This window comes from Chlamydotis macqueenii, chromosome 1 (genome assembly GCF_036417535.1).
Source record: "Chlamydotis macqueenii isolate bChlMac1 chromosome 1, bChlMac1.mat, whole genome shotgun sequence".
Classification (NCBI taxonomy): Eukaryota; Metazoa; Chordata; class Aves; order Otidiformes; family Otididae; genus Chlamydotis; species Chlamydotis macqueenii.
The window spans coordinates 78,613,346-78,627,755 of record NC_141556.1 but is presented as its reverse complement, the minus strand read 5'-3'; the positions used below and the strand labels follow the sequence as shown (position 1 = coordinate 78,627,755).

The 14,410-nt window shown below is 43.0% G+C and overlaps 1 protein-coding gene across 2 annotated transcripts in view; it reads right to left on the bottom strand.

The window, feature by feature from the left end:
- Positions 1–13,007, bottom strand: part of FBLN1 (fibulin 1) — an 82,429-nt gene extending 69,422 nt beyond the window's left edge. Inside the window, exon 1 of one of the 2 annotated variants that reach the window (XM_086757744.1) lies at positions 12,239–13,007. In XM_086757744.1, coding sequence (XP_086613870.1) covers positions 12,239–12,317 — 79 coding nt within the window. In that variant the 5' untranslated portion in view covers positions 12,318–13,007. The remainder of the gene's footprint in view (positions 1–12,238) is intronic. The other variant, XM_086757738.1, reaches the window with a different exon arrangement.
- Positions 13,008–14,410: the final 1,403 nt, after the last annotated feature.

Genomic DNA, 14,410 nt, shown 5'->3' with positions numbered 1-14,410 from the left:
AATAGGGACTCTGTCTGATGCGCTCTGTCTGCCAGTGTACTGCTAACAAACTTTATATGCATCAAATTTCACACAATGTGTTATAAATAACCATATTTTTAGTGCTGTTGTCTGCAATTAATCTTAACCATGTTGAAAAATGATACACATTTAACTGAAGTGCAGAGTTGGCTGCAGGTTTTTGCAGGGCTTTATACAAATGACTCTTCAGCCAAGTTCCTCCCCAGAAGGACAATCCCTGGCTCTGGACAGCAGTTCTTCCCTCCCAGCTCTGGCAACACACCTCTACTCCAACCAAATAACTCAAGAACTCAAAGCAGGCCAAGCTAAGCAAGCTTGTCTGCAGGAGAGCATCCAGACAAAGAAGGATTTCGGACAGTTTGTTGAGGGAGAACTGTGGTCCGGTCTCATTTTTTTTGGTGACATCATAATTCATATCCTCCAAAGATCCTGCCAAAAATCTCTTGAGAACAGAGGAAAGTGAAAAACAAGCAGTAAAAAAAAGACTCCACCCTCAAGGCCATTCTTCTAAAACATAACAATACAACAGTGAAAAACATTTTCTCTAGCTTGGCTTTGCAGTTTGCTTTTAAAAATGGTCTTTGTGGACAAATCTCTCCTCTTTCAAAAAGCTCAGAAAGTATGTCTCTCACACTTTGGGTGTCAACTCCTGATTGCACCAGAATCGATTCTGATATTTTGACTTGTTAATAAGTATTTAAAAACAGGACAGACTTATTGTCTTATAACTGTATTTTTCCAGTATTGTGGATTGAATCGTACATGTGCATATTTCTGTGGCTCCTGGCTGGAAATCTTTGGGCAAGGAGATCACACTGAGGCCATGTGCGCTGCTTTACACCCTCTTCAGTGGACCAACAGCATGGGGCGGCCACGGCCTCTCCTCACTTCGCCTAACTAGAAATCTGTAATGCAGGGCGTCTGAAAGGAAGGGATAGTGTAGAGCAAATGGTAGAAATCACTCTGATTACTACATCTCGACGCATCTCACTTAATGTGCAGAAAGTGATGGCTCTTTTTTCTTTGAATGCGGCCACCTGGCCATGTGTCTCTTACTGCAGTCCATGGGCTCACGGCACCCCTCAGTGCTGGAGTGCCAAAGATGACTGAACAGGAATTACAGGACTGCTCTTCTCAACCTGGTGCCCCTTCACTGTTTTGCCAAGCGCATAATGTTCCATGCACATCAACCGGAGAAATCTCAGGCATCTGAGAGACAGAACACCTCTGGGAAAGGCTGATAATTGTCTGTGTTCAGCTGAAATGTGCCCTTTTATTGGAGGGAGAAACCCTACAGGAAAGTTGTAACATGCAGGAATACATCACATGGTCCATTGTGTGATTTTGTGAAGCAATGGTTCAGCTTTTTCATATCATGAGACAGAAACATACGAAGACAAATCTGAGATCTGTTAAGATGGTAGCACGATTACATCCTCTTTGCTCAGAGATAGTTATTTTGCATGCTAATTGACTAATTGAGAAAATCCAAGGCTGTTTTGGATAAAATCAAACACAGCTTCATCACTACTTTGTCCCTGTAAAAAAATACATGCGGTAGGGCATCCAAAAGAACTTGAGTCGTGTTAGTATGATAACAGTGAGGATGCCTGTCTGGATGCTAAGGTGGTGTATGTAGTATTGTGAGAGAGATTTCAGGAGCCTTGGGAAGAGGACAGTAGAAACACAGCTGGAAATCAGATCTCTAATTTTACAAAACCTTTCATGAAGAAGGCCTATCAGATAGGAAGCTATTAAAGGTCACACAAATTAAAGCATTTTGTGCACATGATGCGTTCATGTGCTAGCTACGAACTACACTTACATAGACAAAATGTGTATGAGCATATGGTTGTTTTAAAAAAAAGGTAGTTTGCTAATCTTAACAGGACTGCCATACTGTGTGGGAGTTCAAAGCAAGAAATGTGGTTAAAATCTGTATAACTTTAGACTTCTATGATGTAATAATCGCTTATTCAGCTGCTACAGCAAATATTTTCTGCAAAAGAAAGATAAGCTTGCGAATGTTACCCAAAAGCATGCTTCCTGGAATGAGAAACCCTGAATAGTTTCTGGGAATTGTGCAAAAAATAAGCAGAAGTAAAAAGGACTGGATAATTTTCACGGCAGTAGCATTCCAGCTAGATCAAAAAGGGATAGATTTTTTTTTTTTAACTAACACTCTACAATAGCAGCTATTCTGTACAGCTGCTGCTGATGGCAAAGCCTACATACAAGCCAGGATTAGATAGCTGTTCATTACTCAGTGCTGATCTATGGAACAGTTATAAAGCTGAGGATAATATCAAACCAGAGCTACACCTGAGCCTAGGTGGGCTCATCAAGCTAGTGCTAGTGAAGATTTCCAGTTCATCAGTGCAGTATGTGATGTGACAGTCAAATTCATTGACTTCCCAGCCCACATAACCAGCTCTAGTTGGTTATGGATTTGGAAGTGAGTCCAGGTCAAAGGGGTCAAAGACACACCTCCTTATTAAGATGTTTTCAATCTTTTAAGCTCATTAATCAAGTTTGTAAAATGTGGTGCAGGTCTTGCCCTTCACTCAAGTTACTTTGCAAGAGACTCAGCACTATGGAATGTGAGAAAACAGAACACAATTATCACTTCTCAGCAGATGCAGATACAGGCAGCAGATGGGCTCTGTGAAAGCTCAGCACTAGTTCAACATGTTTCAGTAACAGTATGTCATCCAGAATTTTTGGAACTCATGCTTACAACAGACATGCATTGGTTTAGGTTTCCAGTAAGAAAAATACTTCCAATTTTCACAGCATACCTTTCTGACAAAACCTTTCTAGTCCTGTCATGAAAACTGTCTTACTAGTGATGCTCATCCATTTAACTGTCAGCTGAAAAAAAAACCCAAGTCTACATACAAAATTAGACCCTCAAAATGACAGATTGGCCACCTGTATTATTCAGAGTCACTTTCTTTGTCTTCCAGTGTCTCTTTCCATCTGTACTGTTCTGACACAAAACCAGTTGCTATACCCCTTTGGCCAAGGCTCCACTGTGCTATAGGTTCAGGGCAGATAAAGCATCCTCAGCCTGGTCTGCTATGCCAAACCAATTGTTCTGGAAACAATGACACCTGGCTAGCGTTAGGCGAACAAGTCAGCTGCCTTTGCAGCAGGGAAGGCAGTCAAGTGCTGGCAGCTTGGATTTGTAGCCTTGATTTTTCGGCTGTCCTTACAACAAACTGTGGAAACGCTGTTTCTGGCAATGCAAATACACTCTGGCCGGCCACTTAAGGCATGGAATAGACCCAGAGATGTGTTTAGGCAAGAGGGAAGCCAGCTGACTTCAAAGGTCCAACTGGTAATAGACTAACATGGTAAGTACAGCCTTGCTGCATCTTATCTTGTGCGTAAGCCTAGGGATTAGGCACATAGAGTAGAGGAAAGAGCAAAGAAGACCTGAAACTATGAAAAAACCAGACATACAACAGAAAATCTGGCGTCATGATTCTCTGAAGCAAATGCTTTGAATTGGGAGTAACGGAGTGATGCAGGAAAGCATTACCATCCTCCATCTGAGATGATGTGATTATTCGCTAGATCTCTTCAGTCTAGAGTTGGAATGAAGATGCCCCTCCTCCATTTTATTTGCAGGGAAAGAAGTAAAGTGAATAGGAGCTTCACTTTTTCTGCAGAGACATTCTTGTTTACCTCAAGACCATACATCAAATATGCCAATACACTGATGGGGCAAGATGAATAGACAGAGCTGAGCTGTGGCTTTAGCCACCTCTGGACAGTAAGCTATCCTTAGTCCTTCCACTATGTTGTTCTTACAGGTTCCCTTAAAGAATATACCAGCTTGAGCTTCATAACAAATACATGAAACCTGGAGCCAGGATATCCTCTCTTGTAATCCCCACAATGGTACAAGCCAGGAGGCAGAATCTCCAAGGCATCTTTTGTGGCCTGCAAGGTTGTGTTCATCACCAGCTGTCCCTCTCCAGTGCTCTCAAAGAGGGCCTATGACAATGGTGCTTCTCTCTCCCAAGTGTGGAGGTCATATCACATCTTTACGGACTAACAGACAATCACAGTTCAGGCGCTGCTAAGAAACACAATATTATCCCCAAATAGGCTTAAAGGGTTTCAACCTTTACCTTCAGATGAATTCTCAGCTGAGTGTGATTATTTCAGGACAGCTGAAATCACTGAAGAAACCCAGTTAGCACACTGACTAAAGTAGCAGCACCCTAAAGGAAATGCCTGGTTTGTTAGTGTGTTTTGTGGTTGGTTTTAAAACAGCCAACATTTTACTGGAAATTTTCTTAGGTCTGGAGAACACTCATTTATGGGGAATGCAGCTCTGGTAGCACCAGCAATGGCCATCACAATATTAGGGGGATTTTTCAGATATGGCCAAACCTCATTTTATGAGGTGTCTGTTTGCAGTTAATAAAAGCAGCTCTTAGAATTGTTCATAGCAATAGCTGGTGATGAGGTAGCTGCTGAATTTGGCGATAAGGACAGACTTGAGAGGCAATGGTCTGTTGCAACATGCCTTATTTTCCCTAGTGGGGAAAGTAAGTGCTTTACTGTGGGGTTTTTTTTTTTTATTTTGTCCAAGTTCTAATTAAAAAAAATCTTTCAAAAAAGTCAACTGGCTACTAAAGAATTAGAAAAGATGACTCCACCTATGGCAGGAAGACTATGAGGCATCCTATATACAAATCAAAATACCACTGAAGATAGGGATGTAGGAGCCCTCAAGAGGTTATCTTGTCCTACCCACTACTCTCAGGCACAACTGATAAAATGTGGTCAGTTCTAGGCAGGTTTCTATTTAGTTGTTCATAACAAGATCAAGCGAGGCTGATTCCACAACCTCTCTAGGCAATGTGATCATGTGCTTCCAAGTCCCTAAAGACAGAGAATTTTCAATAACATATTACCTCACTGTCTGCTCCAAAAGCCCATTTAAACCCATTCCTTTGTTGCTATCTCTTACACACAGGCTCTTATTTCAACAACCTGTATCTGAAGACTGTTACTTCATGTCGACGTATTTTCTGTCTTTTCAAATCTACTTGAATTTTTTCACCTTTCTGGATAGGTTATTTTTTGGACTTCTATGAGGAGACTAGAGTTTGAAAGATACTTATTCTAGAAGACTGAAGTCTGTTCTGACGATTTCTAGAAGACATGAAGAAATTGAGAGAAATTTAATATTGGCGTCCACTGAGCCAGCACCATATAAACAGCTCAGTGTAAGTAATGGCTGTCCTAGACTTTACGTACTCACAGGAACATGATAAAAGAGGGTACATTCACACCTCTGATGGACACAGGTGGCCTAAAGAACCCAGTTCTATCAAGATGACACAGGTGGACCCACAAAAAAGACTCATAATTGGAAGAAGAACAGAACTCCTCTTTCCGACAAGCGTGTGCTAAATTTTGTCCTTCACTCCTCCCTGTGTGAAAAAATCATGCAAATAATGAAATTGCTTCACAGGGTGTTGACATCCTGAAGTGGCACTTTCCCTCTCTTATTTAAGAACAAATTTTTATCTTCTCTAGACTTCTAATTTAAAATCTAAAAAAAATGTGATTTGAAAGTTTTATATGAGGTGGTACAATTAATCTCTTATTAGTCTGGTTCATTTGTACAAAGGCCATGATCCAAAATGTACTGTAGTAAATGATAGTCTTTATATAGACCTTAAAGAGCTTTTAATGAAGTCTAAAAATATGTATGTATTTAAATTAAAGAAACTGAAATAGGAAGTACATGAGAATCTGACATGTCTCAGACTATCAAACATGTACATTCTCAAGCATTTCTGTATTTTCTTATGTGAAATGGTTACAGGAAAAACATTTTCACACTGGGATTTCTCTATTTTCACCTAACCAGAAAATTAGCAAGAATAGCTATGCTTCTATATATGGCTTAAGTGACATATCTAATGTGTATTTATTACTTTTTATTTATTTATTTCTATTTATTGCTGAATTTTAAAAATATGGACAATGATGAAAGATTCTGATATTCTACTATTATATTTAAAGAATGGTCTGGAAACACTATGTAGATGGGATTAAATCTATAGCACAATGGGACAAGGTTCAAGTAACTAATGAACACTGAAGGAACTGCAGACTTTACAGAGCAGGGAGAAAATAAAGATCCACTTTATATATTTATTTAGCGATGGCTTAGGAAAGGTTTTCTTTCAGAGAAAATGTTACTAGAACTCTTCCATGAGATTCTCCTCATTATTGAAATTATGTATGTTGAGTTGGAAATTGATATCTAGCTCTTCCAGATTTTCTGCCGAAGTATTGATATTAGGAGTATTCAGTACTCTGAGCTTGGAACTTAGTAAGTGATATGAGCTTCAAAGCTGGAAGAATGTAGTATTTTGAGCTAATGTACTACTGGCAGCATTTGTAGTGGTCAGTAAATCCTAGCAAACATCCTAAAAAGCTGAAATATACCAGACAAAGCATTTCTATATTCATACACTTACTTTAGTATTCATACAAAATATTTTTTTTAGACATTGCTTTCTTTATCACTATGCTTAAGGTCTTGTTGTGGTTTTGTTTAGTGAGGGGGGACCTAAGGTGGTAGCTTCTGTAGGAAACTGCTAGAAGTCGCTCCCCTTTGTTCAGTGGACTCAGCCGGGCCTAGGGTGGACCTGCTGCTGGCCAAGGCTGAGCCAATTGGTAGCAGAATGTTCCATGATAACGCCTCTGCGATAACGTATTTAAGAAGGGAAAAACACAAAAAAAAAAAAAAGAGAAGATGTGAAGAAGCTGATCAGGGGCAGAGGCGGAGAGGGGGAGGCGCAGGCCTCGTGGGCCTGGCAGGCCTCAGCCTCTGGCTTCTCGCCAGGCTGCCGACTGGGCCCAACTCGGCCCAGCCCAGCTGCAAGAAGTGGAGAGGAGATGAGATGGATGATGTGAAGAGATTCTGAGAGGCGTCTGCCAGCCTGTTGTGTAGAATTTTTCTTGTGAGAGGAACGGCTGCAGATGCCAAGGTCAGTGAAGAAGGAGGGGGAGGAGTAATGTGGCTCCTGGCCAAGATTCCCCTGCAGCCTGTGGTGATGACCATGGTGGAGCAGGTTGTCCCCCTGCAGCCCATGGAGGTCCACGGAGGGGCAGAGATCCACTTGGAGCCAGTGGAGGACCCCACATCTGGGGAGGTGGATGCCTGAAGGAGGCTGTGGCCCGTAGAGGGCCTGCTCGGACAGCCATTCTGGAGGGACTGCACCCCGTGGAAGAGATGACCCACGCCGGAGCAGTTTCACAAAGGACTGTGGCGTATGCGCGGGACCCCACAACAGAACATGGGAGGAATGTGAGGAGTTCTTCCCCCAACCATGAAGCAGCGGCGTAAAACAACCCATGATGAACTGACTGCAACCCCCATTCCCTCTTCCCACCCTGTGCTGCTCAGGGTGGGGGGAAGGTAGTAGAGATAATGTTAAGCTTGGGAAGAGGGAGGGGTGGAGGGAGGTTATCTTGTTCTCTGTCTCATTATCTTGCTGTTTGTAGTAATAAATGAATAGTTTTCCCCAAGTCGAGTCTGTTTTGCCCATAATGGTAACTTTAAGGATTTTCTCCCTGTCCTTATCTCAAACCTCGAGCCGTTTTTCCTTATATTATCTCTCCCTATTCTCTTGGAGGGTGAGGGGAGTGAGAGAGAGACTGCGTAGTCTGGTCCCGATGAGGGCTGAACTACGACAGTCTCAATCCAGCTTTTGACAGTACTAGTCTCAAAAGTGAACCTTTTAGCAGGGAACATCTTACATGCTTGTGCAGCATGGGTCATTTGTGGGTGCCACCATAATCCAGAAAATAATGTACTTACTATACTTGTGTGGTAAGTACCCAAAACTTCATCAGAGATGTCATTCAGCTTTATTTGAAGGAAAATTTTAAATTAATTTGATTAACTGAAAAGAATTTGAATGAGAATTCCTGAGAATCTAGAAATTCTGTTTCTTTTTAAGATCCAACAACACATACTTGAAACCCAAAGGACAATTTCTCAAAATTTTTGAGAGGTCTAAAGTAGATTACACTAAGCACAAAGCACAGACAAAGTACTCATAAGAGCTGGGGAAAAAAAAAGGTGTTACTTGTTTAAAAAAGTGAAGGCAAGAAGCTTCATTAACTGTGTTTGCCAAAAACGTGCCAGTGTATTCAGGAAAGCCTTAGCACTGGAGATCCTTCTGTAGTACTGTTGCACCCTGCTGACCAGAGAAGACTTTCAAGACAACTTCTACTGGACTGACTGTCCCAGTGTCTTGCCAGAGGTTATTTCAGTAGGACAAGAATCATCACCTGGTCTGATAAACAGGCAGGTTACTGTCACAATTTTTCCCTTACTGCACACACTCTCCCTGACACTGAAAATTACCCAGGACATCACCTTCGTAGATACTACTTTGACTATTCCTTCTCCACTTACCTGACATTATCTGAGAACTTCTAAACTGGTTTTTACTCACAAAATATTACAGCCAGTCATTCTTTACACTCTTCTAGGGCTCTTCACTCACCTGTAGTGACTCTTCCCCTCCTTCATATTTGGTCTTTTTGCTTCTTGTGCCCTCTTCCTCCTAACAGCTCCTTCATTGACTTATTTGTGGACAATTTTTCTATTTTTTCTCATCCTCCAGTCTTCACAATCTTCTGCCTCTCCTTCTGCATTTTATCTTGGAACAATGTTACCTACTCTCCCAGTTTAATTCTATGTGATGACTTAACTCTCAAAATCTTAACACCTGGCCTACTTCCTTCCGTCAAATCTACATGTAAATACACATGCCTGACGTTTCCTGAGTGCTTCACAAAAACTTTTGCCTATTCTGGCTAAAATGATCTGCTTATTTCATTCTTTCTTAGCTTGACTAATTCTCCTTATTCCCTGCCACTGTCAACCATCACCTTTCCTACCTTCTTCACAAAAGCTTTTGTTCCTTTATCTCTTTCATAAGAAACCACTCTACGCTACCCATTAAAATTCTTGCCCATGCTCCGATACTTTTTTTAATTTGCATTTCAGCTCTCTTTCTTGATCTTCTTTCTCTCATCCTCTTTTATTCTCTACTGAGATTTTACTACATCTAGTAAACCTATATTCTCTGCTTACCAAATTGATTCTGCCACCTGCTTCTTTAGGTCTATCCATAAATCACAAAACCAAACTTAAAACTATTTTATCATCCCAGGTTACTCCACTTCTGTCAAGACTCAGGTCTAAGACTCATCTTTCATTTTAGAAAATGTTAATAAAAGCATCGTAGCACAAGTTGATCTTAACACTACTATTTATTAAAAACACATGTAAAATTGATATGAAACTTGCAGCATGGGCTGAAGTGCAACAATAAAAATGAAAATGCATTGACCTGCTATCAGATAATGCCTGAAATCTGATAGAATAGTATAAATGTATTGCAGTAACTTGATAAGCTAGTTTATGGATTTTCATCTTGGATTTCACTAACACGTCTGCTTTCAATTACATAGATGAAAAACAAGAATTTAACGTCTTGCTCTTCCCTGATTGCAATAAAATGTCATGCCTGAAATGGACCAATGCCTTAAAAAGAAACTGAACTGAAAACTAATTTAGAGATAGCACTCGTATTTTAGAACTGTATTTTTTGGTAGTATGTGATTTTGGGGGAGATTTTATCTATGATAGCAGGCAAGAAAGCACAAATTTAGCCTTTTAGAAGTCCTCCCTCCACCCATATACTTCTTACAAATTTAATGCTGTAAAAGCACATGTAAAAATCATAATCTTAAAATAAAACTCATTCCACCAAGTCAGTGGAACATTTTTTTTTTTATTACAGACTATAAGCTCACCCTGAAAAGACATGTTTCCAGATGGTTAGTCAGTTAACCTGTCTCTGCCTGTAGTACCAAGACATGCCAAAGACGCAACTAGAGGATCAACTATTCATACTCTGACTGGACACCATGATGTGAGTAATTCATCTTCTTCAGTAGACGGTAGTTTACATCACAAGGAAAAAAAAAATTTTTTAAAAAAAGTAATGTTTACAGCAAAGAATGATGTGCATATCTATATTAACATGCATCGGGCAGCTTCAGTGAAAGCAGTCCCCTCTGTTTTTCCAGAAGGCAGACTTTAATTAACAGATACTGATGATTCATTAGTAAGCAAAAGCAATTAAGAAAACTGAAGGTAACAAGCTTAGGAGGAAGCTATATTTCAGAAATATGTTTCCTAGTAACTTGGCAACTGTATCACTAAAGCACTTAGGAGCTGGCCTTTGCCCCAAGCCCCTTTATACTAGTCACACAGGGGAACAGAGGCTCTGCCCCAAAGAGCCTGCGCTTAAACTTACTTACTTCATTTACTTGCAAAACACAGATGGCCATGAGAAATAATGCAGAAAAAAATCTTCCTTACAGCAATCACAATTACTAATAATTATTAAATTATTAATTACAATTATTAGTCATTACAATTACTAGTAATTATTTCACCTGAACAGTCTACTCTTCAAAAGGCAGTGTCCTAAGCAAGGATCCTCATCAGCTTTTAGACATTTAAATCTAATTTTATCCAAGGTACTCTTTTCAAAATTCTAAGGATGTAGAAATTCTAGGTGAAATTAGAAGTATGGATTTTTATTGGATAATAAAACCCTAACAGATCTTTTATTGCCAAATTTGGCTATACTTTGTGTCAACAAAAAACTCTGAAAACCTGAACTTATAAATCTAACTACTTACCATTCTTCTAAAACGAGCGCAGTAGTTAAGCGTACACTGAGATTACAAACTGAAATTATTCAATGTTTTACAATAATGTTGGATGCTTAAGATTACTATGTCCGTTCACTGTGATATATCAAAGCCACAGTTTTGCTGAGGTACCCTGTTGCCTGAGAGAAAGGGGGAGCTACCTTGGGATTCCAGCACTCCATGTTGCTTTTCCAACCTTCCTTATTCTGTCCCTCCTTCTTTAAAAAGAGAGGCTAACACCTCTCCGTCAAAAGCAAATATTTTGAAGGAAATCTGCGGCAAGCACTCTGCTAAATGAAAATCTAAGAGCCAAAAATACCGTGATAGTAACAGATCATTCACTTCCCTGGCTTTTGTCTGCCATCGTTCGGCCTAGGCCGGAGACCGTATGTTTGTAAAATGTTTGCCTGGAGCACAGCAGGATCAAGCTGCAACTCTGAATGGCCCCCCGGGGTTACTCTAAGAGAAAAAGTCACTTCTCTGTTAGCTGTGATAAATTCATTATCACCCTAGGAAAAGTACTTTCCTTGTCATATCTTACCAGGCATACCTGCGCTGGATTACTGCACTGAATTACACCAAGTGACCAACCTCTTTTTCAGACGAGAACGGGAAAAATGCAGAGGATGGAAAGGGAGTCGTGGCCGGCATCCAGACCCCTGCCTTCAACAGCAACCACATCACACAGCATCATTCATAAGCGTTTCACATTTTGTCTTCAGGCAGCCTGCACCCTTTTTTCTTCACTATTCTTCCCACTCCTCAAGTCGCTCTTGATCCCGCTTCCCACTTCTGAGGGGTGTCATTTGCTCCCCAGCACTTGTAATTTGGTCCTGGCACCTCTCCTGACCGCCGCTTTCGGGACACAACTCCTCTGCCCTGTACCCTTCAACCCCGTGCCCACCACCGGGCGCTTTTCGTGGTAGAGGGGCCCGGTGCGACGGCGGGACACCGGCCCGCAAAAGCCCCGCAGCCGCCCCCGGGAGGGGGCCCGGCCGCCTCTGCAGCCAGGAACCCGAGGGTCGCCCAGCTCTGGAGCGGGGGGCGGGGGGCGACTCACCAGCTCCCAGCGGCAAAGTCCGTCCCGGCGGAGCCTCGTAGGGACCCTCCGGAGCAGAGCTCACCTGCTCGGGTGGGAGTTGGGGGGGTGGGGGGAGCGGGAGCCGGCGGTGGCAGCGGGCGGCTGCGGCGGAGCCGGTGCACGCCACGCCACGCCTCGCCCTTCTGCTCACTGGAACGTGGCAGCGGCGCCTGCCCGGGACGTCCAGGGGCACGGGGAAGGGGGGAGAACACGACGACACACCGGGGGGAAGCCCAGCCGCCTCATCCCCCCTCTGTGGGCCCGCTCCCGCTCCGCAGCCGCGGGGTCCCCGTCCCGGCGGCGGGTTGGGGGGGACGCCGGCGGCTGGGCTATGCTGGGCTGGCTCCCCGCACTTACCTTGGCCCCGGAGCGACGGCGGCAGCAGCGCCAGGAGGACGAGCAGGCGCAGCGGCCGGGCCCCGCGGAGGTTGTCCATCGCCCGCCCGCAGCTCCCCGCCGGCGGGAGCACTGGCAGCGAGGAGGGTTGGGGGGGGCGCTCAGCTCTCTTGCAGCGTCCAGCGGGCTCCCCTTCTTTTTGCTCGCTTGCTGCTGATGTTATCCCAGCCGCCTGAGACCGGTTGGAAAAGAGCTTCCAGGAACACCCCCACCACCCCCCCCCCCACTCGGTGGGCTTTACAAAGATTTAATTCACTGCCTACTCGGTTAATGACACAGCCTGCAAGTGCTTAGCACGGCAGCTCGCAGGCAGAGACCCCGTTGCTGCTTCCGATACCCCCTGCCTCTCTCTCTCCCCGCCACCCCCACGCGAGACTGTGAAAGCGGCTCCCCCGTCGCTCGGAAAACTTCACAGATGCTCAGCGTGAACCTAGGGCCGGCGTGACTGATTCTGTGAAGAAGAAATGCAGCGACTTCTCTCGGTGCCAGGGAGGAGAAAGCCACAAACAAAGGCAAAGCAAAGCAAAAAGGGAATTAAAAAAAAAAAAAAAACAAAAAAAAAAAAAAAAACAAACCAACAACCAAACCCCCAAAACAAAAGAAACCACCTAGCAGGGAAGGAAGGGTTTAACCTCTGGAGGGGAGACTTTCCAACCCCCGTTCCTGATCTTCCCGCGGGTTTTACTCCAACACAACTTCTCTCAATAAAAAAGGATTTTTAAAAGGAGAAAGATTCTAGAATCTTTCAACGAAATTCACTGGAAAAAAAAACATTCCCTTCTTTCCTCCCCCTCCTCTTAAAAAGTCAAGATGAGAATTTCAATCCAAATGAGGCTCCCTCCGTCCCCTCCCTTTTTTTTTTTCCTCTTTTTTTTTTTTTAAACCTCCTTATCTTACTTAAACAAGAATACAAACACTGATAGTGGTCAAAAGAAGAGCTAGAGTTGAAAGCACCCAGTTGGCTATGCTGTTGCAAAGATCTTTAAGATAATGTGGGGGATATATTTGCAGGCAGACGTGCACGGAAACAGATGGAGAGTTCATCACCCCTCTATACTTTGCCCTCGGTTTTACTCAGAAAAACAGCTGGAAGTTAGTTTGTGTTTACTTGGTAGTTGTGCCACATGGACTCTGATTGGACTATTCCTCTTGTAACTACTCGATAACTCAGCTTTTTTAATCTCTCTCCTCAAAACGTCCAACTGGAAAAGCATTTAAGGCAGTAAAAATGGAAAGCGTGCGTGTTTTGTCCTGCACCAGGTTACTTGCTCTTTTATCTTCCGACACAAGAACATAAAAACGGCCATATGGCAAAGGGTCCAACCAGCCCAATAGCCTGTCTTCAGCAGGGATCAAAAGTGGTCACCAAAGGAAGCGCAGAACCAAGGAAAGCACACATGATAATTCTCCCATCCTCCAGCTGCTTTGAGTTTGGAGCATTTCCTCCGTGGAATGTGGTTTCTGTGCACTTAGTAGCCCCCAGTGAATTTCTATTCCAGGTATTTATTTATCCTGTCTCCCCAGGAGTTCTTGTAAACCTTTATCATTAAAAATATCAGTTGGCAACAGGTTTCATGGATCTACCACTGACCCTGTGAAGGGCCTCTTCCTTTTGTTCCAACCTGGCTCCATCAACCTTCTCATGGTGCCTCCTAACTCTGCTGCAGGAAGAGACATTAAAGAACTGTCCACACTCTTAGTGCCATTATCGTGTCCTGCCCAGGTCATCTTTTTTTCAACGGCTCTTTCTTTTTTGTTTGTTTGTTTGTTTCTATTTTATTGGGAAGGGGCAGCTAGAAAAGGGGAAGAAGGATGGAGGGCTGACTTTATTTAGGGGTGGGTTTTGCTTCCTTTTTCTACACGTGCCGATCTATTTGTGTCTCTTCTTTAAATGCCCTAACTCAGTTTACGAGGATCTTACATCATTTACAGTGGGACCTCAGCAGTGTTTTATCGCAACCTCCAAGCTGCTGTTTTTCACGTGTCAGACAGCTGCAAGAAGCAACTAACAACGATCACACCTTGTCTGAAGTTTCTACCAGCTTAACTGAACTGGTGGAATCCCCTCTATAGAAACCCTGGATTCAGTTCAATATTGGCTTATTTCACTTTACTTTAAACCCTCCCCTAATT